This window comes from Perca fluviatilis, chromosome 11 (genome assembly GCF_010015445.1).
Source record: "Perca fluviatilis chromosome 11, GENO_Pfluv_1.0, whole genome shotgun sequence".
NCBI classification, from domain to species: Eukaryota; Metazoa; Chordata; class Actinopteri; order Perciformes; family Percidae; genus Perca; species Perca fluviatilis.
In genome coordinates, this window is record NC_053122.1 from 10,892,377 (window position 1) to 10,918,419 (window position 26,043).

General features: G+C 40.7%; 1 protein-coding gene across 3 annotated transcripts; it reads left to right on the forward strand.

Annotated features, from left to right (window-relative positions):
- On the forward strand, positions 1-25,129 carry xrn1 (5'-3' exoribonuclease 1). 3 transcript variants are annotated; one of them, XM_039814635.1, is made up of 41 exons: positions 1-173; positions 2,423-2,655; positions 3,539-3,636; positions 4,926-5,035; positions 5,448-5,558; positions 5,648-5,733; positions 5,882-5,969; positions 7,282-7,450; positions 7,629-7,696; positions 8,165-8,302; positions 8,567-8,715; positions 9,336-9,425; positions 9,732-9,888; positions 10,037-10,156; positions 10,284-10,453; positions 11,039-11,156; positions 11,384-11,479; positions 12,148-12,251; positions 13,132-13,266; positions 13,488-13,650; positions 14,955-15,068; positions 15,718-15,816; positions 15,950-16,065; positions 16,411-16,557; positions 16,737-16,826; positions 17,115-17,250; positions 18,169-18,225; positions 18,591-18,723; positions 18,885-18,954; positions 19,086-19,281; positions 19,720-19,809; positions 19,922-19,993; positions 20,832-20,876; positions 21,233-21,313; positions 21,533-21,670; positions 22,364-22,490; positions 22,635-22,807; positions 22,950-23,066; positions 23,958-24,063; positions 24,422-24,603; positions 24,743-25,129. In XM_039814635.1, exons 2-41 carry the CDS (start codon positions 2,453-2,455, stop codon positions 25,097-25,099), a joined length of 5,019 nt encoding a protein of 1,672 aa, XP_039670569.1. In that variant the 5' UTR covers positions 1-173; positions 2,423-2,452; the 3' UTR covers positions 25,100-25,129. The 3 variants fall into 3 exon arrangements, with proteins under 3 accessions (XP_039670569.1, XP_039670568.1, XP_039670567.1); XM_039814634.1 differs by lacking the exon at positions 1-173 and adding an exon at positions 960-1,195 and having other exon boundaries at positions 22,638-22,807; XM_039814633.1 differs by lacking the exon at positions 1-173 and adding an exon at positions 969-1,195.
- The last annotated feature ends 914 nt before the right edge of the window (positions 25,130-26,043 follow it).

A 26,043-nucleotide genomic window follows, 5' to 3' on the forward strand; every position in this document is an offset into this window, starting at 1 on the left:
ACAGCTTGCATCCGTGGACGTTTACTCCGTGGACGTTTAATGTTTACTCCGTTTGCGTACATGCTCTTCTTCGCCCTCCATTGTCTAGCACGCACGAGCAGACGATGTGCAACAGCGCCCTCTGCGGTCACACTTCCTGATGGGTCACAGTTTACGGTGTAACTCATTTTCAGGTGACGATTTTTTCTTTTTTTTTGAGCAAGGTGCCGTCGAACGAGTCAAACCCATGGACGTAGTCAAAACACGGCACGTCATAATAACCAGACTGCACTCTTTAGTGGGCTGCATGATAGAAGATAAGATAAGAATAAATACATAAAAAGACAGCCTAGGGATAGCGATCTATGGTATATTTCAACTACCGGTATATGTTTTCAATCCAGTACATTACCATGACTGAACGCCGGGCCCTCGTGGCCAAAAATAGACCGTTCCGGTGGCGATATTACGAATCCCACTATGGCGACGCCAAGACCCGCCCTTCAATAGCATTCACACACTACTAATTGGCCAGGCGTCCATGCTTACATGTAACAGGTCCTATCCCCCGACCAATCCCATAACCCCAACCAATCGGGCTGCTTCGTACCATAGACTGTAACAGTCTATGCTTCGTACCTATGCTTCGTACATGGATGGCCATAGTAGGTTTCGTCCTGAAATTTTGCGTCCCGGTGCTCCCGATTATCCAACCCGGGCCTAGTTAGAACATTTATTATAGAGAGACACTTATCAGCAGCACCATGCTCCAGTGCTCTGAAAGAGTGCTCAGCTTCTGTAAATGCCATGATTGAATTTTAAATCAAATGGTTGATTTAGTAGCTCATTTTAGTTAAAAAGTTAATATTTGGACCTTTTTCTTTGTAATTGATTTATTTATTTTCTGGCGGGGGGTTACATCATGGATGGATGTATTATAAGACCGGTTCCCATAGGGACAACTACAGGGAGGAAACAAAAAAATGGAACGACTGTTTTCAGAGTAGCGGCGGAATATTTTAGCAGAAGGACCACGCGCAATTAACGTTAGCTAGTTGTTCTCACCATAGCTAGCTAAACATCTTTTTCGTATTTGACTGTTTGCTAATTTCATCCAGAGGTTGAGACTTTCGTGGTGAAGATGGGAGTACCGAAATTTTACCGATGGATTTCAGAGCGCTATCCTTGTCTCAGTGAAGTTGTCAAGGAACATCAGGTAGGAAACTAACGTTAAGGATGAATATCGTTACATTTCATAGCCGCAGCGTTAGCTTAGCGAGCTAATTACAACAGAAGCGGGCCGTGGAACTTTTATTCCACGTAGCTAACTTAGCTTACCAATGTTTTGCTCTTCGACAGAACAGATGTCTTGCTATTAACTTCTGACTCCATTGTTTATTTAACGATACCAACAACATGACGTAACGTTATTTACCAAATTCCAACACTAACGTTAACTCGCTTGTTTTTTTGTTGTTGCTGTCTTCTAACGTTAACGTTACTTGTAGCGTTACACATTTTAACGTTTAACCGGTCAACGTGAATATAACTTAGCAACGTCACATAGGATGCCACCGGGTAATTTAGGTTTTTGTTGGGCTGGAACATTCTGAACAACAATAAACCCCTCACAGTCAGCTAACCAACTTTACGCTAACAAGAGATGGAACGTTAAAGAGGCAGCAGCTAACGCTAGTTTACAGCCACTAGCTATGCTTTACAATGTCCGTTAAGTTGTTTAAAATGTAAAAGTGATGTGGTCAGCCTGTAGCTGATGAGTTAACCTTACATTACTTCGCTAGCTATTTAGGCTACTTCAGCGGCACTGAAGTTGATTTTAGTGACCCAGTTCCCCGTGTAGTTGGGCAGATAGTATTTCAGTGCTTGAGCAGCTGTTTCATCAGCTGGACGTTGCTCAGTGTCACTCTTATTGCGTAAGCCATCTTTGATATGTGCGTGAAGACATTGAAAGGACATTTTATGCCATCAGGTTTAAATTGGTTGACAGTGGATATGGAAAATGTGTTTTATTCCCTTCTCTGATACTGTCACTCAACACTAACAGTTTAAAAAAACATGAAGTACATTTTGCCCCTCTATATTTCTTAACCTAGATTTCAACTTGGATGTGAATGTCATGGGAGAGAGTTTGTTGGTTGTTTGTCTGTATCAGGCTGGAGGAGCCCACTAGAATGCTTTTGGTGACCGATATGAGTTGACTATTTCACTTATGGCTCCTTCAAAATGTGAAGGAGACCCCCTTGCAGACACACCACTGTATGTTAAAACCAAAAGAGCTGCAATATTTTTTGTTGCTGAGAGATGTGTTCCAGGCAGTCAAGGAATATCAACAGCTTTTATTATAGTTGGTCACTTCACAGAAATACATTTTGACAATGTAGTAGTCATTGCATTTGTGTCTTTTGTTTCAATCTCTCTTCAGATTCCAGAATTTGACAATCTCTATCTGGACATGAATGGGATTATCCATCAGTGTTCCCACCCGAACGACGAGGATGTCCACTTTCGCATTTCGGAGGAAAAGATTTTTGCTGACATCTTCCATTACCTGGAGGTGCTCTTCAGGATCATCAAGCCACGCAAGGTCTTCTTCATGGCGGTGGATGGCGTGGCACCAAGGGCAAAGATGAACCAGCAGCGAGGACGGAGATTCAGGTAGACATGGATTTAGGATAAATGAAACGTGGAGAAACTATTATCTCTGTTTGTCTATTGGATGACGTCCAAACTGGGTCAGCTCGGATCATCTCACCTTGCTCTTTGACCTGAATTTAATGTTGGTTTGTTTTTCTGGCTTTATTATGAAAGGGTGAACACAGCTTACTGTTATAACCATAAGATTACCAAGGTGGTCTTATTATTGTTCTCATTCAACTTTATGGAAAGATTTTTACCCCATGGTAAAATATATAAACTTGTAGCCTGCACACCGAAGCTTCTCCTCTTAATCTCAAAGGCAATTGAACATGATTATCAAACATAACTTGATTGTTAAATTTAGTTTGTTGCAGTACCTTTTCTAGCCATGACTAAATGAAGAAATGGAATTTAAGAGAAAAAAAAGTCTGGAGTGCTCAGAAGTTCAAACAAATCATCAAGATGCTATTTGGGAGGGGAACACAAAAATTAAAAAGAGAAAACAGGTCCAAGGCACTCTTTTTGCAAAAATGTTTGCAAGAAGAGTGCCTTGGACCTTTTTTCTTTTGAAGAAATGGAATGTTATGAATATGTCTGCACCATGATGTTAAATCTCAACCGTAAAAATTGGCACATTCTCTGTTGAAATATTGGTTATCTGATCAAGATGACAACTATATTTGCAAATGTATTTATTTATACAATGTCTGGTATAATTCTATGGTTTAGTGGTTATGTTTCTGGTGTTGCCTAATAAGGCAGAATGATCCTCAAACAAACTAGAACAAAAATTCAACATTTGCTTTGGTAAACATTGAAGAAACCAGACAGCTTGAGACTGTGAGTTTGCCCGGCTCTCTTTTATATCTGTGTGTGTCTGTGTGTCTGTCTGTATGTCTAGGTCCGCCAAAGAAGCAGAGGACAAGATAAAAAAAGCTCTGGAAAAAGGAGAGGTGCTTCCCACAGAGGCTCGCTTCGACTCCAACTGTATTACTCCTGGTAGGAATGCTCTCAAGCTTTACACAAAATGAACATCACACACTACATTTGATAAAAGGAGTTTTGGCAGAACATACCTGTCAGATACCTGTTCATTTCAGGAAAGGGAAATATTTTTTTTCTAACCTACATTAAAAGGAAAATCTACTCTATCTGTAAAGTGTCTTGAGATAACTCTCATGAATTGATACTATAAATAAAATTGAATTCAATTGAAAACTTCTCCAAATCTAGAAAAGTGATGATGTTGAATTTCTAAATTATTTTGGAATCACTATGACTTTCTTCTCCATCTGTTTGATACTTCAGCAAGTCATTACCAGGTTGCCACAAATGTGAATTTGCTGGTTCCATGTGGGACAACTTGTTGTATCCTAACAAGTGTCAGAGTTCTGCTTAACTCAAGCTTTTCAGTTTGCACTGTTGTATTCTGAGGGGGCTTTCATACCAACCTGTTTAGTATGGTTCATATGAAATGTGGTGCATTTGCCTGACATTTGTTTGGTTCAGTTTGTTTTGGCTGGTGCGAAAGCTGTCAATCAAACTCTGGTGCTGACTAAACGACCGGACCGAGACCCACCTTTTTACGCGGTCTCTGTCCACTTCCCTGTGGAATTGGGTGAGCATTATTTGTGGTGTGAAAGCAACCAACCACAGGATTTCACAATAGTAGATTTTAGCATGGATTCCAAAGCTAAACTACAACTGAATCTATCTGCTGATTGTGAATTGTCAAGAAGGAGATCATTTAACTGACCTGTATGATCATTTTTACAAGATCCTTCCTTAACCCTTGGTAACAACATACCACCTTAGTGCAGGGATTTTCCCCAGAGGAAAATCTGGGTTGTGTTATAATGTGTCCTACCCCTTGTATTTGTACAGTTACTCATTTAAAAGTGACTGCAATGTAGCAGCTACACTACAGTCCATGCCATTTTGTTATCTTACATACAAATGAGTTTTACGCAGTGAGATATATAGATTATACATTTTGAGTTTAAAAAAAAAAAAAAAGCACTGGTATAGGATCGGTATTCTGAATCGGCACATATCATGACTTGACTTACAGAATCCTTATCGGAAGAGGAAAAAGTTTGATCAGTTCATTGTTAACCGAGACCCTTCTTTTCAGGCTTTTTTGGTCCAGTTAAGTCCATACCACAGTTTGATTGACAGTTTTCACACCAGCCAAGACTTCAAGACATGTATACAATCCTAACCTATCAGATATAAATGTGTCTGTCAAGTGGGCAGCAACTCCTTTTTAACCTTGAGCCTTCTTCCAGGCACTGACTTCATGGCAAGACTCCAGGAGCAGCTCAAGTATTTTGTCCACAACAAGCTCTCCACCGACAAGCTATGGCAGAATGTTAACGTCTACCTGTCTGGCCATGAGGTGTGTAAACAGCTGTTTGAAAGAAAAAATGGCCACTGCAGTTTCAGCGGCACGAACATCAGCACCAATGTTGGTGTCCAGTTACTAGGGGTGTGCAAAAAAATTGATTCACATTCGAATCGCGATTCAAGCTCTACAGATTCAAAATCGATTCATAGAATTCCAAAATCTATTTTCTTTTTTTTCTTTTATTGTATGTCTACTGCAATCACATGGGAAAAGTAACTACATTTACATACTGTGAATCGTTTATTTATTTTTTTTATCGAGAATCATTTTTGAATTGAATCTTGAGCCTGAAAATTGATATCGAATCGTGTCATTTTCTGAATCGTGCACCCCTACCAGTTACTGTGATTCTGGTATAGCTTCAATATCGCTTGTACTAAGTTTGCATTTCTCTTCATCACAGACTCCAGGGGAGGGAGAACACAAGATCATGGAGTTTATTCGCTCTGAGAACTCCAAGCCGACTCACGACCCAAACACCCGACACTGCCTATATGGCCTGGATGCTGACCTGGTAGGGTTTGTGTTTCCCTGAGATCAGGATGTACATTAGTGTTCCCACCCTCTTTGGATGCTCACACTGTCCTGCTCTCTGTGTTGTAGATCATGTTGGGTTTGACCAGCCATGAGCCAAATTTCTCCCTGCTCAGAGAAGAGGTCCGCTTTGGAGGAAAGAAAAACCAGAAAAGGTTCTCTTCCTTCTCATTTTTTTGAATAGTTGTTTTATTTAATTATTTTCCCCCAGTTTTCTTTACACGTCAGTTCTGTCATACTCTGTTCTCCCAGTTTCATTTTCTTCTCTGATCCCTTTTGCTTTTCTTTTTTCTTTTCTTCTAGGATATCGGCTCCAGAGGAGACAACTTTTCACTTGCTTCATTTGTCTCTGATGAGGGAGTACATAGACTATGAGTTCTCTGGGCTCAGGGTGAGAGGGAGAGACACACATACACACTATTACAGTATCTATCTAATAAAGCGAGACAAATCTGTATGTATGCGTGTAAACAGAGGCAGAACATAACGGAATCTCTGAGATTATTCCTTAACAGAGCTGTGCAATGCGAGAAGATCTCAGAGCTGAAGCGGGCAGACACAGCAGTTTTTATCAGACTCACCCTGGGTTGGGTTAATTAAGTCTACTGCTAACTTATAACACTAATAACATTACCGTCGCCAAAATACCCCCGAGAATCAAATACCCTACTTCACTGTTCACCGTCAAGCCACTAAACCTGTATGGAAATTAACACCTCTGCTGGTTTACAATCATACGACTGCCATGAGTCCATGAGGCTAATGTCTGATTACTCCACATTGTAATTGTGATATTTTGTGATTACATTCTGAATCTGCCACGTTCTGTCAGCTAAATCACTAAGTCAGTAGTAGGCTATACAGTAGAGTTGCATATTAAGTGGTTTGGTGTCCTTTTGTAAGTAATTTTAGGGTACAATTTGGTTTTGAAGAATTCTACAAGCAGCAATACCACAGGCCAAGCAATGGGCCCGTTCCAAACATTTTCAACGGGCACCGTACTAGTTAGTATAATCATCAAAAATTCCAGGCTAATTATGGAAACTAGGGCTGCACAATCAATCGAATTTTAATCACGATCACGATTTTGGCTTCCCACGATCAAATTTGCGTAATTGAGCGATATTTAAAATAGTAAAATAGTTTTTAGATGTAGACAGTCACAGAGGACAGAGTAAAGGCCGTTTTATGGTTGTGCTTAGAGTCGACGGCGTACCCCTGCAGACCTCTCTGCGTCTACGCCAGACCCTACGCCGTAGCCTGACGTGCACCTCTCGAAAAATGTAACTACACGTCGCCGCGACGCATGTCGCTCGGCCGTGGCTTGGTAGCGTTGCATTTCCCCTTCGACTCATTTCCTGGTTCTCCTTCTTGATAAACAACGTGAAATCAAGGAGAGGGTTAACTTTTCCTGCTACAGATTTCCCACCGTGGTCAGAAAGAAGAGGGGAGACACTTTGTTTCTCTCACTATGACTCTAGAGTCGCTACTAATAATCGTGATAATTAATCGCAATCTCAATATTGATCAAAATAATCGTGATTATCATTTTGGCCATTATCGTGCAGCCCTAATGGAAACGTGATACATGATTTCCGTGGCATGGAAGGTATTAACAGAAGCTTGTGTGTCTTTAATATACTCCCCTTTTACTGTATTAAATCTACTCTGTATTCAGATTATGTTTATGGGTGTTTTTACAGAATCAGATTGGTTCTGATTATGACTTGGAGCGAATAATAGACGACTGGATTCTAATGGGTTTCCTAGTGGGAAACGATTTCATCCCTCACCTTCCTAATCTTCACATCAGTCATGATGCTCTGCCGTTGCTGTACAAGACGTACATCAGTGCTCTGCCCACCATGGGGGGTGAGTGACACACTAAATCATAAACATAACATTGTACTTATTTTAAATGAGTTAAAATGGTTGTGTAAAGCAAGATGCTGAGTTTCTCATGGTCTTGATATATTTCTAATACATACATTCTACAATGTATATCATACACATAAAAACTGAATTTTTTTCCCCTCATTTTCTGACTCAGGTTATCTGAATGAGAACGGCCATTTAAATCTCAGAAACTTTGAGAAGTACATTGAGAAGCTTGCTGAGGTGAGACGACACTGATTCACTACTTATTATGATACTAACCAACTTGGAATGTTTAAAGTATTGACAGTCTTTCAAAATGTTAAAGGTCCCATATCATGCTCATTTCCAGGTTCATATTATTTATTTGGCCGGGGGAATGACTGTGACGACACTTTCTACTCTTATATAGTATAGTGGTGACATCACAACCGCACCAAAGTCCTGGTGGCTTGTAATAAAGACGGCAATCTCACTTTTTACAATGTGGGACCTTAAAGAGCAGGTGTTAGTGCATGTGCAACAGATACTGGAAAAAAAACCCCACTGCATTAGTAGTAGTTGAGTCTGCAGAGAGGTTTGTCACAAAGTTAGTGTACAATTAAATTAAGTGGGTTTCTTAATGAACTATTACATGATGGCATATATTCAAGAAACTACCATACCAAGTTTAAATCTGTTCTCTTCCTCCCTCTCCTTTCTTTCCTCCAGTTTGACCGGGAACATTTCAGTGAAATCTTTGTCGACTTGAAGTGGTTTGAGAGTAAAGTTGGAAACAAGTATCTGAATGAGGCGGCCGGATTGGCCGCAGAAAGGGAGGCTGCCAGCAAAGAAACCAACAAGAATGAGGTCTGCTCTTAAGTCATACATGTGCGCACACACACACACGGACACACACCCACACACACGGACATACACACACACACACACACACACACACACACACACACACACACACACACACACACACACACACGGACATACACACACACACACACACGGACATACACACACAGGTATGCAATAACAGAAATTAAACCCAACATTCATTCATTGTTTTCATGTACAGTTTCAGTCATGTATCCTTGTAAGTAATAACTTGTGTGTGTGCAGGATTCTACCTCATCTGAAAGAGTGATTGGAGAAGGAAAAGGAGGAGTAGGCGACGATGAGGAAGAGGAGGACGATATGTTTGAAACGGAGTTCAGACAATACAAGCGCACCTACTATATGACCAAGATGGGCGTAGATGTGGTGTCTGAGTGAGTGTATAGACGCATACACACATGCGTTGCATAGAAGAACAAGACTTAACTACAGGAGATATCTAGGGCTCGCAGATTATGGACAAACAAAAAAGCATAAGAATATGCAGGAAAAGTCTACAAATGAAGTCTCGCATCACAACACCACCTTAAGTGTACCTGCATGTCTAAACGTTACACACCATTTGTCACCCACCACACTGGCCATGAAGTTGATGACAAACTATTTAATACATTTGGTTCTGGTGGTCTCTACTGAGAGTCTCACAGTAAGCCGGTCCATTTTCAACAATATGAAACGCTAAGACAAAGGGACAAAATGTTCACACAATACCTGATTTTATACACCAGAAAGCATTTCAAGTGGGTGGTGATACCGTTATATTAAAGATTTCAGTTTTTAATCTTGGTAAAATCCTTCTTGCCAGGTGCTTTTTTTTAAGTTTCCTCACCCTCAGCAGGCCAGAAAAAGAGTACATGAGAAATGATTGGACATGTAAGGTCAAACATATATGTGTCTGTAAACATTCGGTAGCGCTTTACAGTAGTTGATGCCCATACATCAACTTGTAATTTGCAAGTGACCCTAAAATATGTCTTTATTCTCTCATTTGCAGTGACTTTCTAGCCAAGCAGGCCAAGTGTTATGTGGAAGGTATACAGTGGATTCTCCACTACTACTACCACGGCGTTCAGTCCTGGAGCTGGTGAGAACGTCATCTTAATATTTCTTACTCTCCACTCTTTGATCCTTTTCATTCCAGCACTGTGGGGGAATTCAGATAATGTAATAAATTCTCCTAAGAAGTGAGGGAGTATCAGATGTCAAAAAGCAAATCAGGAAAAAAAATAGAATGTAATGAGTCATTGAAGCATTTAGTTATGAAAAAAACAAACATTGATTTTAAGTTGAGGACAATAATCAGAGCACTGTTTTCCCCTTCCATCCATCTGCTCTCTTCAGTTTGATTTTTAAATCCTTCTTTAAATAATGTTTGTATGCCTCTCTCTAGGTACTACCCCTACCACTACGCTCCCTTCCTGTCTGACATCAGGAACATATCGGAGTTAAAGTTGACCTTTGACCTGGAGAAACCCTTCATGCCCTTCCAGCAACTGTTGGCAGTCCTGCCTGCTGCCAGCAAGGAGCTGCTGCCTGAGAGTTACAGGGTAATGTTTGGGATTTCACTTACAAGTACAAGTATCGCAAATGTGTCTGCATGTGGAACAATATCTAGAAAGGAGCAAATATTGGGGTTTATGCAACATCCAAACGTGAAATGATAAAGATGATAATTTATTGTTTTTGACGTTTCAGCACCTGATGACCAGTGAAAATTCGCCCATTATTGAGTACTACCCTGTTGATTTTAAAACGGACCTCAATGGCAAGCAGCAGGAATGGGAGGCTGTGGTTCTTATTCCCTTCATAGATGAGGTACACACACACACACACACACACACACACACACACACACACACACACACACACACACAGATGGAGGAAAAGAAATCCTGCCACGGTTATGTTAAAACAACCATACTCATGTGTGTTCATTGAACAGAGGTGCTTACTAGCAGCCATGGAGCCCTATAATCTCAAGATGACCAAGGAAGAGAAGGCCAGGAATCGTCACACAGAGTGTGCAGTCTACTCATATGACTCTGAAATAGACTTCATGTACATCTCCCCCCTGCCTCAGCTGTTCCCCGACATCGTCCACTGCCATGTCAGGTAGGTACACACTTACATGAATTGAAGTAGTCTTTCTCAAATGATCTTAAATACCATAAAATCATTTCATCATGTCTGCTAGACCGAGGACACACAAGATCAGAAGGAGAAAGTATAGAATTACACACATTATATGCACATATATATTGTATATAGTGTGTATATTTGAGTGAATGTATGCAGATTATTATGAAATAGAACGATTACGTGGACATGTTTTCACTCTGATCTGTAATGAATGTGAAAGTAGTGATGGAAGTACACTTGTCCAATCTGTTCATATAGCATAAAGATGTAACGGTTTCTGATGGATTGTTTTTCTAACAAAGCTGCATGAAACATATACAAACTCAGCTGACGATGTATAAAGAGGGAAAGCTAGTGAAGGATTGTTTTGAATTTTTGCTGCGTGGAATTGGTCATGGTTTTACTGTCACATTGCAGGTTCAGAGAATAGCTTTATTTGTGCATGCTTTCACACACAAACGCAACCAAAGAAAACCAACTCAGCCAGTAATACCCACTTAGTGCACATTCAGCCTGATGTTCACTGCAGGTGGACTGTATTGTGTTTGTTTGTTACAGGAAAGCAGACATCCCTATGGATGCCTGGCATGTACAATTGGACCACATCAGCAGACGCCTCGACCGCTCATCTCTGTACTTCTGTGGCTTCCCCACACTGCAACACATCAAACACAAGGTGTGTGGGTGTGTGCATATACAGTATATTCGTGTTGCATGGCTGGGTTACATTTAAAGGCTCTAAGCCCCAACACAGGGTCTGATGGAGTGTCTCGGTAATAGCTTGGGTTTATTTATTGTAGACTACTTTTTGAAGTAGAATCATTAAAACTCGTCAGTCATTCTTTGTCTCTCTTTCTTATCTCTGCCTCTTTCTCTCCTGTTTATGGGCTCACTCTCTTCTAGTTCTTTAAGAAGAAGAGTGGGGTGGTTGTGTTCCAGCAGAGCAGCAGAGGGGAGAACATGATGCTGGAGATCCTCCCGAGCCAGGACGCAGAGGCAGTGAGCTTTCCTTTCATTTTACTGATCTCTTTTGAAAAAATAAATAAATAAACCTGCCGAAGATATTTAAAGCAGACTTAAATAATTAAAGAGTTTCTCAAAATGTGTCTTTATAAAAATGTCTATTTTCTTCATGAAATATCAAATAGCTTAAGTGTATATCTTAATCACTCAAAATCTTTTTGAATGATTATTAGTAGCATGAACTTATTACATCATTATTGCTGCAATACAAATTTTTACTGGCCGTCTCCATCTGACACTGCAATGATGAAAGCTTCCTCTAGATGGGGCTCAAGAAAAGTCACAGGATCCCTGAAAAAGTTTAGTTTTACTAGTTCTTATAACAACCTATTTAAGTCTGCAATGTGCAGCTGTATTATGTAGGAAAACGCCTCATCAACACATGAACTCAAATTGTGAGCAGAATTTCTTATTTAAAAACAAATATTTAAATAATGTGTAGTACTTCTTACTAGTTATTGAATTTTGAATGAAATGTCTGCATAAATAATACAGAATTTTACAATGAAATGTATGAAATGCTATTTAAAAAAAAAAACAGTTATCTCTGGTTTGTTCTTGTCTACTTATCCTTTTCTCTGTTGCACACTGCGTATATCACATTTACTCTATCCCTCTTGTCTTTTTTTCCTCTGCCTCGTTAGGGATGTGATGAAGTTGCTGCCCAAGTACTGGGAAAGCCGGTGTTTGTCAACTGGCCGCATCTAGAGGAAGCTCGCATCATTGCAGTGTCAGATGGCGATGTCAAGTAAGAATTACTATCGGGCCAATAATGGAAGTAATTATGTGTTGAATGTGTCTAATGGAAGATTGTTTTTGATTATCACATGATTTTCTCAATCTGGAAAGATTCAACCTATGTATTAAAAATCAGTGTATGAAGTTATTGCCATTTTATTAGAATTTCTGTGGATTCATGTTATTAGATTTTTCAGTCAATAAGAACTGAAATGAAAAGATTGTTGACGGAAAAGACGCACCCCCATGATAACTCTGTGGATGCTGAAAAAGAGATCCTTTTAGATTCTACCGCCAGGGGGTGCCAAATTCTACACAAAGTGGCTTTAAAATATCAGATGGCGAAACCTCACCCACGATCACCATTTGTAACATGCTTGTCTGTTTGGCTTAAGCTAGCACAAATTTCCGTCTTTGTATCGGAGAGTCATAGCCAGACAAGCCAGACCCACATCAAGATGTTGGGTCTGGGAACTCACCATTGGCAGGGCTCAATCCGAGGGGCGGGATAAACGGTTGTCTTTCAAATTCCCTCTTCACTCATAGCCAACCAGAGCACACTCTGAACACATATTCCTTTTTTAAGAATGGCTTCAGTGCCGTTCTTTGTTCTTTTCTCAAAGAAAAGCTTAACTCCAAGACTTCCAGAGTAGCAGGGAATTCACGCAGAACCGTCGCAACTCTGCCGTCCTTATGTTAAGCCCGCCCACCGACTCTATACACGATGTGATAGGCCTGACCAGAATTTGTTTTTTCCAGCTTGCAAGCCAACGGAGAGTTGCTAGACTGACCCTGGCTGCAAATTACATTTGCTGCTGCTAGGGTGCGTCTAGATTTCTAGGCTGGGTGAGACATCAATTACAAGTGAAATCTTTCACTCTGTTTCACAGGTTTTATCTAGAGGAACCACCTGGTGTCCAAAGAGTGTATGACAGGCCCTCCACTCCTCCCCCCACCAAAGTCACCCGCCTGTCTGACAAGGAGCAGAAGGACTGGGTGAAGGATGTCCAGGGGCTCACTGAACAGTAAGGCACAATGAACAACAAAACAATATGCTTTGTTTTCTGAATTCATAGAGAAACACAGCGGTTTTAAAAATGTTCATAGTAATATTGTTTAAACATATTGCTTCTCATGTCTTAGTGGGTAAGATACCTTTAAAGCCATTGCAATTGCACACTAGAAGGTTTCTTGGTAATGTATTAAACCCAACAGCAATATAAATGACAATTTATTTTTCTCGCAGTTTCTTGAAGAGGAAAGGCATCATGGTGAATGAGACATCGGTGGTTTTGTACGGCCAGTTGCTGACAGGAAGGAAATACGTCCCCAAAGCCAACGGGGTGGTGGAACTTGAGAAACAGTGGGCCAAGCAGGTCCTGCCTTTCGCCTACCAGACTGTGGTTAAGGTACATGCATACACAAACAAGAAAGGGATACACAGATAAACGTTTCATGGAAACCTGTGACCAATTATGCTCCATGAATTGAGTACGGTGGCAGAAGCTCAATCTGGTCGCCGGTTTTATTTATATATATATATATACATATATATATACATACATACATACATACATACATACATACATACATACATACATACATACATAGGGGCAAAAGTTTGGACACACCTTCTCATTCAATATGTTTCTTTATTTTCATGACTATTTACATTGTAGATTCTCACTGAAGGCATCAAAACTATGAAATATGGAATTATGTACTTACAAAATGTGTGAAATAACTGAAAACATGTCTTATATTTTAGATTCCTCAAAGTAGCCACCCTTTGCTTTTTTGATAACTCTGCAAACCCTTGGTGTTCTCTCAATGAGCTTCATGAGGTAGTCACCTGAAATGGTTTTCACTTCACAGGTGTGCTTTGTCAGGGTTAATTAGTGGGATTTTTTCCCTTATTAATAAAAAAGCAAAGGGTGGTTACTTTGAAGAATCTAAAATATAAGACATGTTTTCAGTTATTTCACACTTTTTTGTTAAGTACATAATTCCATATGTGTTCATTCATAGTTTTGATGCCTTCAGTGAGAATCTACAATGTAAATATATGTCATGAAAATAAAAAGGAAACGCATTGAATGTGTGTCCAAACGTTTGGCCTGTACTGAATGAATGAATGAATGAATGAATGAATGAATGAATGAATGAATGAATGAATGAATGAAAAAAAAAAATACATTGGCAACGGTTAGTGACAGATTATACTCCTTGTTAAAGTCCTTCGGTTCCATGAGGTTTATTCACTCAAGCACATACATACTGATACACACTTAGTTGCAGTACTAGTCAGTCCTAGATTTTGTGCTAAGATGTGGTGTTTTCCAGCAGGGCTGCGAGGCGGCAGATAAAACAGCCTGAACAGAGGATTGCAGATGGGCTCAATCCATCTAAACTTTCAAATAAACCTTACAAATGTGTCTATGTGTCTGTTAATGACGTAAGCAGTGTTTTGTGAAATGTGGCACACATACTCCAGGCCCAAGCACATATTTTGTTTATTATACAGACAGAGTAGAATGAAGGATTTTATTTCAAACTTTATTTATTGGTAAGATGTTTATTGTCATCACTGATACAGATGCACATTCCCATTGATATCTAGTTAACTGATAATGCTGAAGACTCTTTCATCACCTATGTTACCCACTCACTAACGCACTCGCCAATATTCCACGTTTCCCTTTCGTCTTCTCAGGACATCAAGGCCTTTTACTCGTGTCTGACCTGCTTTAAGAGCTTAGACGAGCTCTTTCCTCCAGCAACCACTGTCTTCATGGTGGGGAACCCTTACTACGGTGCCATGGGCGAGGTACGTGATCTCTTTTCTCCTTCAGTCAGAGGATCACATCATTGTGGAAATAATGGACAGTCAAACACAGGAACTCACAAGTTATCAAAGTATTCTTTTTTTTTTCTTTTTTTCTTTTTTTTACTTTTAAAAGGCAAATTAAGATGTATTTTGATCTAAAATAGTTATGTTTGTATGTGTGTATATACTGTATTGTTCTCTAAACATTTTAATGAAAATCAGTTGTCCTTTTGCCACTTAATAAATCATTTTATAACTATACTGACCCACATTATTCTTGCAATCCTGGTTGGACATCAGGAAGTAAGAGGTTTGGGTCCTCTTTTAAACTCATCCTAAAATAGTGTAATACTGACGTGAACTTCAATTAGTAGTATTCAATAATGAATGGGTATGATAAACTAAAAATTCTACAATTAATACCAGAAAGCTAAAGTAATCTATAAACAAGAAAATATTTTTTTTCTTTTGTACTCTCTCTCCTATATTAACTTGATTGCAATGTCTTGTTCTAAAAACTCCTCTGATCCTAAAGCTTTTCATCTAGCAAGTGTTCTTGGTTATTGTGTATAATTTTTGGAAAGCAACACGTCGGCTTGTTTGTTTATTGAAATGAGAATCACCGTCTCTTTTATTACTTGCTTAACAGGTGCAAGACTCCAGTGATGTCATTAAAGACGGCCGGGTACGAGTGGTCTTCAGTGTGCCGCATGAACCACAGCTGGAACCCTTAATCCAGAATCAGCATGTAAGAGACACATACAGACTTGTGAAGTCGTTTTAAGTGAGAAATGGTGTTTGATCCTGAGAATATTTCCCACGCACACCCGTTTGAGCCTCACGTATCTACTGTATGGCTGCATGTCTTTTGTATTTTGTAGAAGTACTGTGTGAAGTACAGCCCCGGGTACGTCCTGGCATCTCGTCTCGGCATCACCAGCTACCTTGTCTCCCGCTTCTCAGGAAGCATCTTCATTGGTAGAGGCTCTAAGAGGAAGTGAGTGGTTAAAGCTGAGATTTACCATATTTATTTACTTATTATTCTGACATTTACATATTTTTTTTAAATATGTAAAATGTTAAGAATTTGCACTTTCATGGCCTGTGTAAATCAGTAGTGAATGAAATCTTAGCAGACCATTGGAGATTGCTACCTTCACTCTCCCAGGCAGAAACCTTGTGTGCTTATTTAAAAAAAAAAAATGTAACTGGTTAATGTGCCTATTTTTGGCATGGCTGTTCTGCATTTCTTTTGTATTAAAAGGTTTTGTTTGTTTCACTCATCAGATCTTCATTTTTCCTACTTTCTCGGCACCAATGTTTTCTTCTGCATTGTTTGCAGTCCCTGTGGAGAGCAAAAAGCTAACGTCGGCCTGAACCTCAAGTTCAACAAGAAGAACGAGGAGGTTCCTGGATACACCAAGAGAACTGAAAAGGAGTGGCTCTACTCTGCTGCTGTGGAGGAACTACTGGCCGAATACCTGGACAGGTAAAAAATAAATAAAACCTGTGAGAACACTTATTCATCTACCGTCAGGCTGCGGTTAACAGAGTCCTTAATTCTTTGAAATGTGTTGAATTCTTGTTTAAACTTCACACAGTCTAAAATAGTGTATGTTAAATGTTGCAGTATTTTAACATTTAAAATATTTCTTTATGCTTTTCTAGATTTTCTGAGGTATTCAACTCAGTGTCAAGAAATGGTCATGATGATGTTTTCTATGAAGATGACATTTGGCCTGAAGAGGACCAGAATGGGTAAAACAAACACGTACATAGATGTTATTTAATCTCTTGTGATTGGGGTACATAATGGCAGTTCAGTCACAATGCAGTTGAACAATTACTGAGGAAAACCTAAATATTTACCAGCCCTGTCAGATAAAAATAAGAGGAGTCTCAGCCTATATAAGAGCATTTCCTCTGGATCTACCTCTGTTGAACTCTGTTGAATTTTATTTTTTCAGTTTTTCAATCACAGTTCTGAATTAATTGAATTGATGGTGTATTTATTGGTGATATCTGATACTGATGGACACCCCACAGGGCGGAGAGGGTTGCCGAAATCACCTCATGGTTGAAAAGTCACCCTGTAAGCTCCATCGGCAGGACTTCATGTGACCTACAGGTGCTGGACTCTGCCATCGTGGAGAGGATCGAGGAAGCAGTGGAGAAAGCCAAGGTGACTGACATACACAGTCTCAAACTACAGGATACTTCCTTCACTTACTATACGACACAGGTTCTAAGGTCTTTTTAAGTCCCCAGAACTGTTTTTAAAGGAACTGGGTTAGAAGGTTCCTTCAGCTGATTGTTGTGCGCGTTTCCTCCACGATCTAAAGAGCTGTGAAGATTAGGCAAATTAGTCCACCGACGTAAAAAGGCGCTGACACACATACCCGATTTATCGGCCGTCGGGCAGTCTGGCGAGATCGGTGACCCGAGTCTGTTCGTCAGTCGGAGGAACCGTCGCCGTTCGTTTGGGCCGATTTGACACGTTGAATCGGCCAGTGGGCAGTCGGACTCAATGACCATTTACCGGAAATGAAGAGTCGGATGAGCGGGATGAGCCTGACGAACGCGGGGGCTGCTGGTGGTCGCAGGGGTAAACCCACTGTGCAGCCTGCAGTTCAGTGTGCCTGCCCATTTCATCTAAAAAACACAGACAAAATAGATTTAGTTTCACTGTGCTTTAGATCATAGCTGCTGACAAACCATCAGAAAATAAGGTTTTGTTTCTCTCATTCAAAGCACCGCCATGTACCCAAACTCTCTCTCTTTTTCTGTCTTTTAAAAAAAATGTAAATGGTCATAAATCAATATGAGAGTACATCCTTGTTTTATGAATGAAGCGGGTTAAAGCAGCCGCTCTGTGTGTGTGTGTGTTTGCCCAAGCAGCGACAGTCAACCAAGCAAACCCCACACCGAATGTTCCTGTACTTTCAGAAAGTACTACTCTCTGATCAGGGGGTTCCTAGTTCCTGCAGACGAAAAGCACCTATTATAAGAAGTTCTCTCTGTGTGAACTCACTGTCCCTCAATTCACACATCTCTCTTCATCCTCTCTATCACTGTGTCACTCCCACCATCCTTCTCTTAGGTGAAGAAGAGCACCAAGAAAGTCCGTGTGACCGTCAAGCCTCATCTCCTCTTCAGGGTGAGTACATTTTGCTGCTTCTTTTTAGTCTATTGTGATAATAAATTGGTTGTCTTTTGGTTCTGGACTGTTGGTTGGAAATGAACAATTCATTTGAAGATGTTACTTTGAGCTTTAGGAAATTGTGAAGGGCATCATTTTGACCAAATAATGGACCAAAACCAAAGATCTTATTGACCAAATAATAAATCAGTTGAAAAGATAATTGGCAGATTAATAATAATAATAATAATAATAATAATAATAATAATAATAATAATAATAATAATGAATGATCATGAAAATAAGTGCTAGTTGAGCCCTATGTACTGTACATGTTTACAATGTATTGAACATGTAATATGAATGCCTGTGTTTGTGTGTAGCCCTTGGAGCAGCAGCAGGGAGTGATTCCGGACCCGGATGCAGAGTATCGCCTGTTTGACAGAGTCATCAACACCAGGGAGGGCTTCACTGTCCCACTGGGACTCAGAGGAACCGTCATCGGCATTAAAGGAGGTGAGGACACAGTTTAATTTCTTTTCATCCTGATTTCTCAATTGTTTAAAATTCTACCAAAGCTCCAGCACCTTTTTGTAAGGGTATGATGTCAATGATATAAAGGAGAAAAAATAAATGTAACATATAATTCTCACAGTTTATATTGTGTCTGTCTTCAGCGGATCGTGAGGCAGAGGTTCTCTATGAAGTGCTTTTTGATGAAGAATTTGCTGGAGGTCTCTCCATCAGGTAATCGCACTCAGTGACTCTGCAGTAACTACTTTGTAAACTAAAATATAATACTTAGGTGTAGAAAGTAAAAGCCTTCCACTCCACACCAGAATGATTTCAAACTAGACATGCCTCCTTTTTGTCCTCAGGTGTACTTCACCTCGTTGTTACCGCCTCCCTCCCTGCGCTCTCATTAACTTTTCCCACGGAACGCGAGTGGATCAAACCTCCCACAAACTCACCGCCATCGTCAAACCTCAGCCCACCACAGCCGCAAACTTCAACTCACAACGCCAGTTGTCCGGCCTGAACCACTCTCCACGTTCACCCTTTATACCCACACAGGTAAGGGTTTTCTGATTTGAACTTTTAATGAACTGTAAGAATGTTTATCGTCAGACTTCTAGTTGGTGGGAAGTCTTCCGGTAATGTTTTTTTTTAAGGTTCAGAGCTTTCTTTCCAGGTTTCTGATTGGTCATCTTCTTCTTTGAGCTACTGTGGTTATATTGCCGCCTGTTGGCTTAGCATGCTTTTGACAGTGCTTCAATTGTGTTTATGCATTTTCATGTGGATGGAGATTTTTCTAGACTGCATGTGTGGATCGTTTTTTTATAAATTTTTTTTTTTTAGAACGAACGATGGCAAAAAACCCTGTTTAAAAAATAAAAAATACTTACGTTTGTGTGGACTAGGCCTTGGATGGCTCACCAAATAATTTTTTCTTCCCTTTCAAATAAACTCTTTCTCTCTTTCTTTCTCCATTCCACCTCTCCACCCCTGTAGCATAACAATAAACATGGTATGGGGAAGGCAGCCTCCCAGGGCAACAGGAACTCTCCCTCTAAGGGTCCTATCCAGAAACAACAGTCCAAGGTAAGCGCAGAGTCACCTGTATGTGTAAACCCTTCTCACTTCTATAGACCCTTTTTAAAATATGTGACCTTACAAATATACATTTTCTAATGTTGTCTCGGTTCTTCTCCAGGAGTACAGTAATGTGTGGCAGTCTCTGCAGAACTCCGGTCCTCCTCTCAACCCTCCTGCTCACTGGCACAATGTACGTCTGTGTGTGAAAGTGTGTGATTGAGGGATTTTTAAAATATTAAAGGTGCAGTAGGTAAGCCTTATAAAACTAACTTTCTGATCTAATTTGCTGAAACTGACCCTATGTTTGAGTAGAACTACATGAAGCAGGTAATTAAAAATGCAATTTGCAAAGATCCACAGCTCCCTTTTCAGATGCACCAATCAGGGCCAAGGGTGGTGTCTAACTGCATGTCAATCACTGCTCATGCACGCACATTCATTCTCCCTTGTGGGGGGAGGGGCTTCGGAGACTTTTTTTGGGCTTTTCGATGTTCAAATTTTTTGGCTAAGTCCTGGATCTTCGCAATCCTACTTACGGCACCTTTTAATAGTGAGAAAAGACTAATATTGTGCTGGCCCTCTCCAGAACTTGTTATACACATGTCAAGTTATTTTAACTTTAAACAGGCTTACATTTCTGCATAATTAAGAGCATTATGCAACCATAGACTGTCAGCTTCATTCAGCCTGGCTCAGCTCCATCCACGCTCCACCTCTTTGCCAAATGTTTAGATTAGCCGACGTCAGGCACTGCCAAGATGGCAAAGGCCGTAGCAACGGGGAGAAACCCAATTTGAGCTTCATTTTGGCTCTTCAGAAACCTATGAGGGACATCACGGAGACTATGTCCATCTTTTATACAGTCTAGGGTTCAAACCCCCATAATATGGTCTGGTGTAGCAGTTACACGTGCACAGTTGTGCTTATGAAAGGCAATACAAATCATAAAAGCATTTCTGGTATGATTTGAAAATGTCTCATGAAGATGTGATGTGTTAAAGCAAAACCGTGCGTGTTTCCAACTCTAGGAAGGACTTTCCCAACAGCGGAAGAACCAGCACTCCAACGAAGCTGTAAGTACACACCTGCTCAGACCACACCTGCTGGCTCACAAAACTGACAGGTCATAAGCTGGAGAGCATGATGAGGCTGACAGTCTCACACATAACTCAGATTTAAGCAGTTTATTAACCTGAACTGCACGCGTGGGAGAATATATAAATGTTACAGCAATAATAATATATAAAGAATGCTGTTGGACTAGAGTGATATGCATAAGTTGTTTATGTATATTTGTGTGTGTTTGTGTGTACAGTAAGCTGAATTGTGTTTTTGGATGCAGACCTTTGCTTTAATGTATAAGTGATATGTGATATTCATGTGTGTGAATATGTGGCTAGAATATTTATGGTTTGTGCATATTTTACAGGCCCCAGTTGGTGGCATCAGACTGTTGAAGAAAAATGAAGATGTCAACTCCCTTTTCCCCCCACAGAACACCGCCAATAAGGTACACAATAAGGTTTTCTTCTGATCACTTTATGTGCATCTCCAAGTTGTAAGGGACAGTGCATGGGTCTAGGCAATGTCACCCAGTGGCTTGTTTTTAACCACAATGGTCGGAATCGTTTTTTTTTTTTTTTGTTTTTTTTTATATAAATATGTCCACAGTGTATGTGTAAACAAATGTCTCCACGCTTCTGTCTCTCCACATATTTCTCTGACTTAGGCTACGACTGAGTTTGAGGACCTGATAGCCAGTCTCAAGATCTCCACGGGTAACCAGCAGACCCCGCCCCCTCCTGCTCCTCCTCAAGCACCCTCCAGCCAGTCAGATGGCCCGTTGTCTCCGCAGTCCTTCGCCATGGTGAGTATCACAGATAAAGATAGTTTAAGATGTCTAATAAGTAGACTAAAAGTAAAACAATTACTTTATTCCCTTCTTTTTCCCCATTTAAAAACAACACTGCCATTATGAAAACAAACTGGCATTTAATAGGTTAAAATTCTGGAATGAATATTTGGCAGTGATGATCCTCCACAAAATCATCCTCAGTCAAGCTTGTGTGTTTTACAATTTACAAACGAAAGCAAGCTGAGAGTGAGGAAATGATCCAGACAGCAGTCAACATTTCTTTGTTGTGAAGTCATTGCAGCTGGGTAACACACTGCTAATCATGTCCACTGTAGCTTTTGATATGAAAACGATAATAGTACAAACATTCAGAATGTTCAGTGAACAGACTAATTGGCTGACCAATGTGTGTGATTAAATCCAACTTTAATGACTTTGTTCAGGCCTCTTCAACAAGCTGTGGCCAAGTGTTCTCTTTCTATTCCATCCTGATTTTAAAATGAAATGGCCTTAATAGTTTTTAAGCTTTTTACTTTAATGCATATGATGATCATCACTGTACACAAAAACGGAACATGTTCCTTGAAATCCTCTAGAACGTGCATGTGTGCGCCATCATTTAACTTCAATCCAGTCATTGTATCGCTTCTCACTAGGACAGGTCAAGATAATCGAACTGGGTTTGTTTCTTGTCTGTTGTTGCAGAAGGGAACCCTGATGCTGAAGGAGATGCTGAAGATTGACGGTGCTGGAACAGGAAGTCCCTCTTCTCAGGAGGCAGATAACGCCGGTGGCCAGCAGCAGAACAGGAGACGATCATCCAAGAAACTAGGTACGTACTACACCACAAGCAAATGTACTGCAACCTGATTTGCATACCCAGGAAGAGGATGCTCACCCGTCTGTATACAACTTAAACCATGTTTTTTAAGGTTTGTTTTTTTTCCCCCCTTTCATCCCATTTTTCTCTTTCCAGCAGCAAATATGAACGCCCCCCACGGCGATGCCGCTGCAATGGCTTCTCCCGCATTGGCCGTTTCTGCTAACCTCTCCAACGCTGGGCTGACCAGTAAGGTGTCAGAGCTGACGTGTGTCTGTGTGGGGTTAGGAATGGCACCACCCGATTTCAGCTACATAGGCAACAGACAGGTAATACAGTTGTTTGCAGCACACATATATTTATTTACCTGCAGGGTGTAGATATATGCCAGATGGTTGTGCGTGCGTGCGTATGTACCTGCGTTCCTTGTGTGAGTGTATGTGTTAAAGTATGCGTCTTCTGTCTCCACAGGGTCGCACAGTAGTGTGTCAGGTGAAGCTGTCCAATGGGTTGATGGTTCACGGTCCCCAGTGCCAATCAGAAAATGATGCCAAGGAAAAAGCTGCCTTCTTTGCCCTCCAAAGACTGGTACAACACACACACACAAATTAGTGTTTATGTTTTTGAGAATGTAAGCTTGCAATGGTTAGTGGGGTGTGGAAGCCATCTTATTTTGATCTATGGTAGTCAGAAATCATTCGCACTATTTGTTCCTCCTATGAGAGATTTTTATCTCAGTCATTTGGTGTCAAAAATGTGAAGTTTTTTCTTTTTTTTTTTTCTTTTGGAGAACGTCCAAAAGGCATTAAAAATATCGATGATTTAAATTTGAATGTGTTTTGAAATCAGAAAATTACGATTACACCAGTCCCTGACTTGAGTGGGCATCCAGACCAGCCCTGTGTTAAAACAACGCAAAGGGTTGTAGGTGGCGTGCTGTTTCAGGATTCGGGAAGTCCCCCTTGAGTTACTGATCCATGAGGTTGAATGCTATCAGATGCCAAAACACTGAATAGCGGTTTTTAATACCTACCAGATATAAACTCTGATTAAAATCCGGAAAGATATTATGCCAGCGATTGTTTTATCTTTCCTCGTGAGGTAAACGGTAGACACACTGTTCACGTTACAAAGTTATCGACCTGAAATGTGCACTTGCATGTATGTGAGCGGTCACTGCGCTAACTTTCCGAAGTTCAACTTTTTTGGCCACAACCCTGGTTTTTTTTTTTTTTCATTTTTTTTTTTAAATTAACTGTAGCCCTCTGGCTGGTACCCCGAGGAAAAGAAAACAAGACCTATTAACAGTTAAACAGGTTGACAAACACCTTGTGCTCTTTCTGGATAACATTTAGCTATTGCTAAAACCTGCTAAACTGACTACTTGGCTTTCCAATCTGTAAGGGAGTGTGAGTGCATAAGTAGGTATTATTGTACAGATCTACAATTAAAGCTTCCATGTGTCTTGCTCATCTGTAGAACTCAGTGGGATCTGGCTTCCCCCTCCCACCCCCTCTATACCCAGGAGTGGGGCAGATACGACCCCCACCCTTAGGAGCCATGGGCCCTGTCTTCAACCAGCAAGGTCGGTCTTCTCTCCTTACAATTTAAATGGATAAGTGTGTGGTAGATGGTCGGGAGCTTTCTGTGGCTGTACCTGCAAGATTATTGTCAGCATAATTCTTCTTATCTTATTCTTCTTTCGGCATTGCCAAAGGTCCTAAGCATAAATCACAACAAAATACATTTTTGCAGGTTTTGGGAAATGTGTCTACAATTTGTGCAACATTTCAATCAGTGTCTTGTCTCTCTTTATTTGTCTGTTCTCTAATTGTAATGTCTTTTTATTTTTATTTATTTATTTTTTTTATTTTTTTTTTTAATTTGAGACGTTCTTGAGATGAAGAGCCCTATGAATACATGAGTTTGCTCTTCTTCTCCAGGTGGTTTGCTGTTGCCCCACCAGGGTTTCGGCCCTGCCCCTCTGTGGGGAATGCCGCTGCCTCCTCCCCACCATCAAAACCAGTCGTTCTACGGAGCAGCAGGAACCTTCCCTGGTGCCGCCCGCCCCCAGCCCGCAACAACAGTGCCCATCGGCTCACACAACCAATTTATTCCATTACAGGTAGACTTACACGTATGAACTGAGCATTCAGAGTTTGCTGTATTTCTATTTTGTTCCTTCTGTTCTTTTTTTTTATGCTGATAAAGTAACGCTACAATCATGGTAACCTAGCTTTCCGCTTGTCCTCTGACCTTAACAGGTGACTAAGAAGCGAGTCTCGGCCAACAAGAAGAACCAGGACACTCGGGAGTTTTACAGCGCCGCCCACATTGTGAGCAGAAATGAGTCCCAGAAAGCCCACAACCAGCACAGCCAATCTCTGGCTCCGGGTGAAACCCAGGGCGGTAAAGTCGACCAGCCGCACCAATACGCCGCCAACACCAACCCCTCCTCGTCCAGTCCTGGTCAAGTCGACGGCGTTTCCACGATGAATGCAGTCCCGCACACACCCCCTCGACAAAACGTCCCAGCCACGGGCCACACCCCTGGCTCCTCCGGCAAGAGGAAGCACAGAAAGCTGGCTGTCAACTTTGAGGCAGCCAAAGTCTCTGAGTGATGAGCTGTATTGTGTGTGTGTGTGTGTGTGTGGGGGGTGGGGGTGGGGTGGGGGGGCTCTGTGTGAGGAGAGAGAGGTGTGTTTGGTGTTTTTAAGCTGCTGTTTTAAAGCCTGACTCAGCATCTCTGATCAAAACCTCATCAATGTGAAAGTTTCTTTTCACTCTTTGCACTTGAGCAAACTAAATTATGCCCACTTTTACTCCAAACCCAACCACACAGAATTCCATTGTCCCTTCGCCTCTTCTTGTGAGATCAGAGTTATATCAATGTAACCTGGCTATTGTTTATTTATTATAGTTTTGCGTCCCCTCTGAGATGTTGCCTTCTTATGCTTGTGTGAGCCTACAGTGTTCTTACTGGTGTGGAACGGAATTCAATGTGTTGGCGAGAAGAGTAAGGTGCATCTGGGATTGCTCCCATTGCTCTTTTTTTTCCCCCCTTCTTCTTTTGGGTCTAAAAGAGGGTGATTTCGTAGATCATAGATTTGTTTCTTAGAAAAGAAAAAAAAAAATGTCCTATGGTTGTTGATGAGCTTGGTCGGGTTACATATGCATAGTAGAAACGAAGATCCAGTGAAGTGAAACTGCCTTTTTACAAGTGCATCGTCTTCATTAAATATGCATTTTAGAGAAAATCCAAGTGGCAAAAAAAAAAAAGACATGCCAGCATGTTGAAACCAAATAATTAGCTTAGAGGAAAACAAAAAGAACAGGAACTAAAACATTAACTTAATTTTTTATTTTACAAAGTTTTCTGTCTGAGCATTATTACAGCCCATGGAATCAGAAATCAGTTATTTTTTTTATTTTAATTTTTTTGCTCCTACAGCTCCTTGTGTCAGTCTTAGTACCGTCCACCTACACCTCTTTAAGATGTTGCTTTGGATGCTTACAGCTGAGAGGCAGGAGAGTTTTCACTGACTCGAGGAGCTGCTATTGCCTC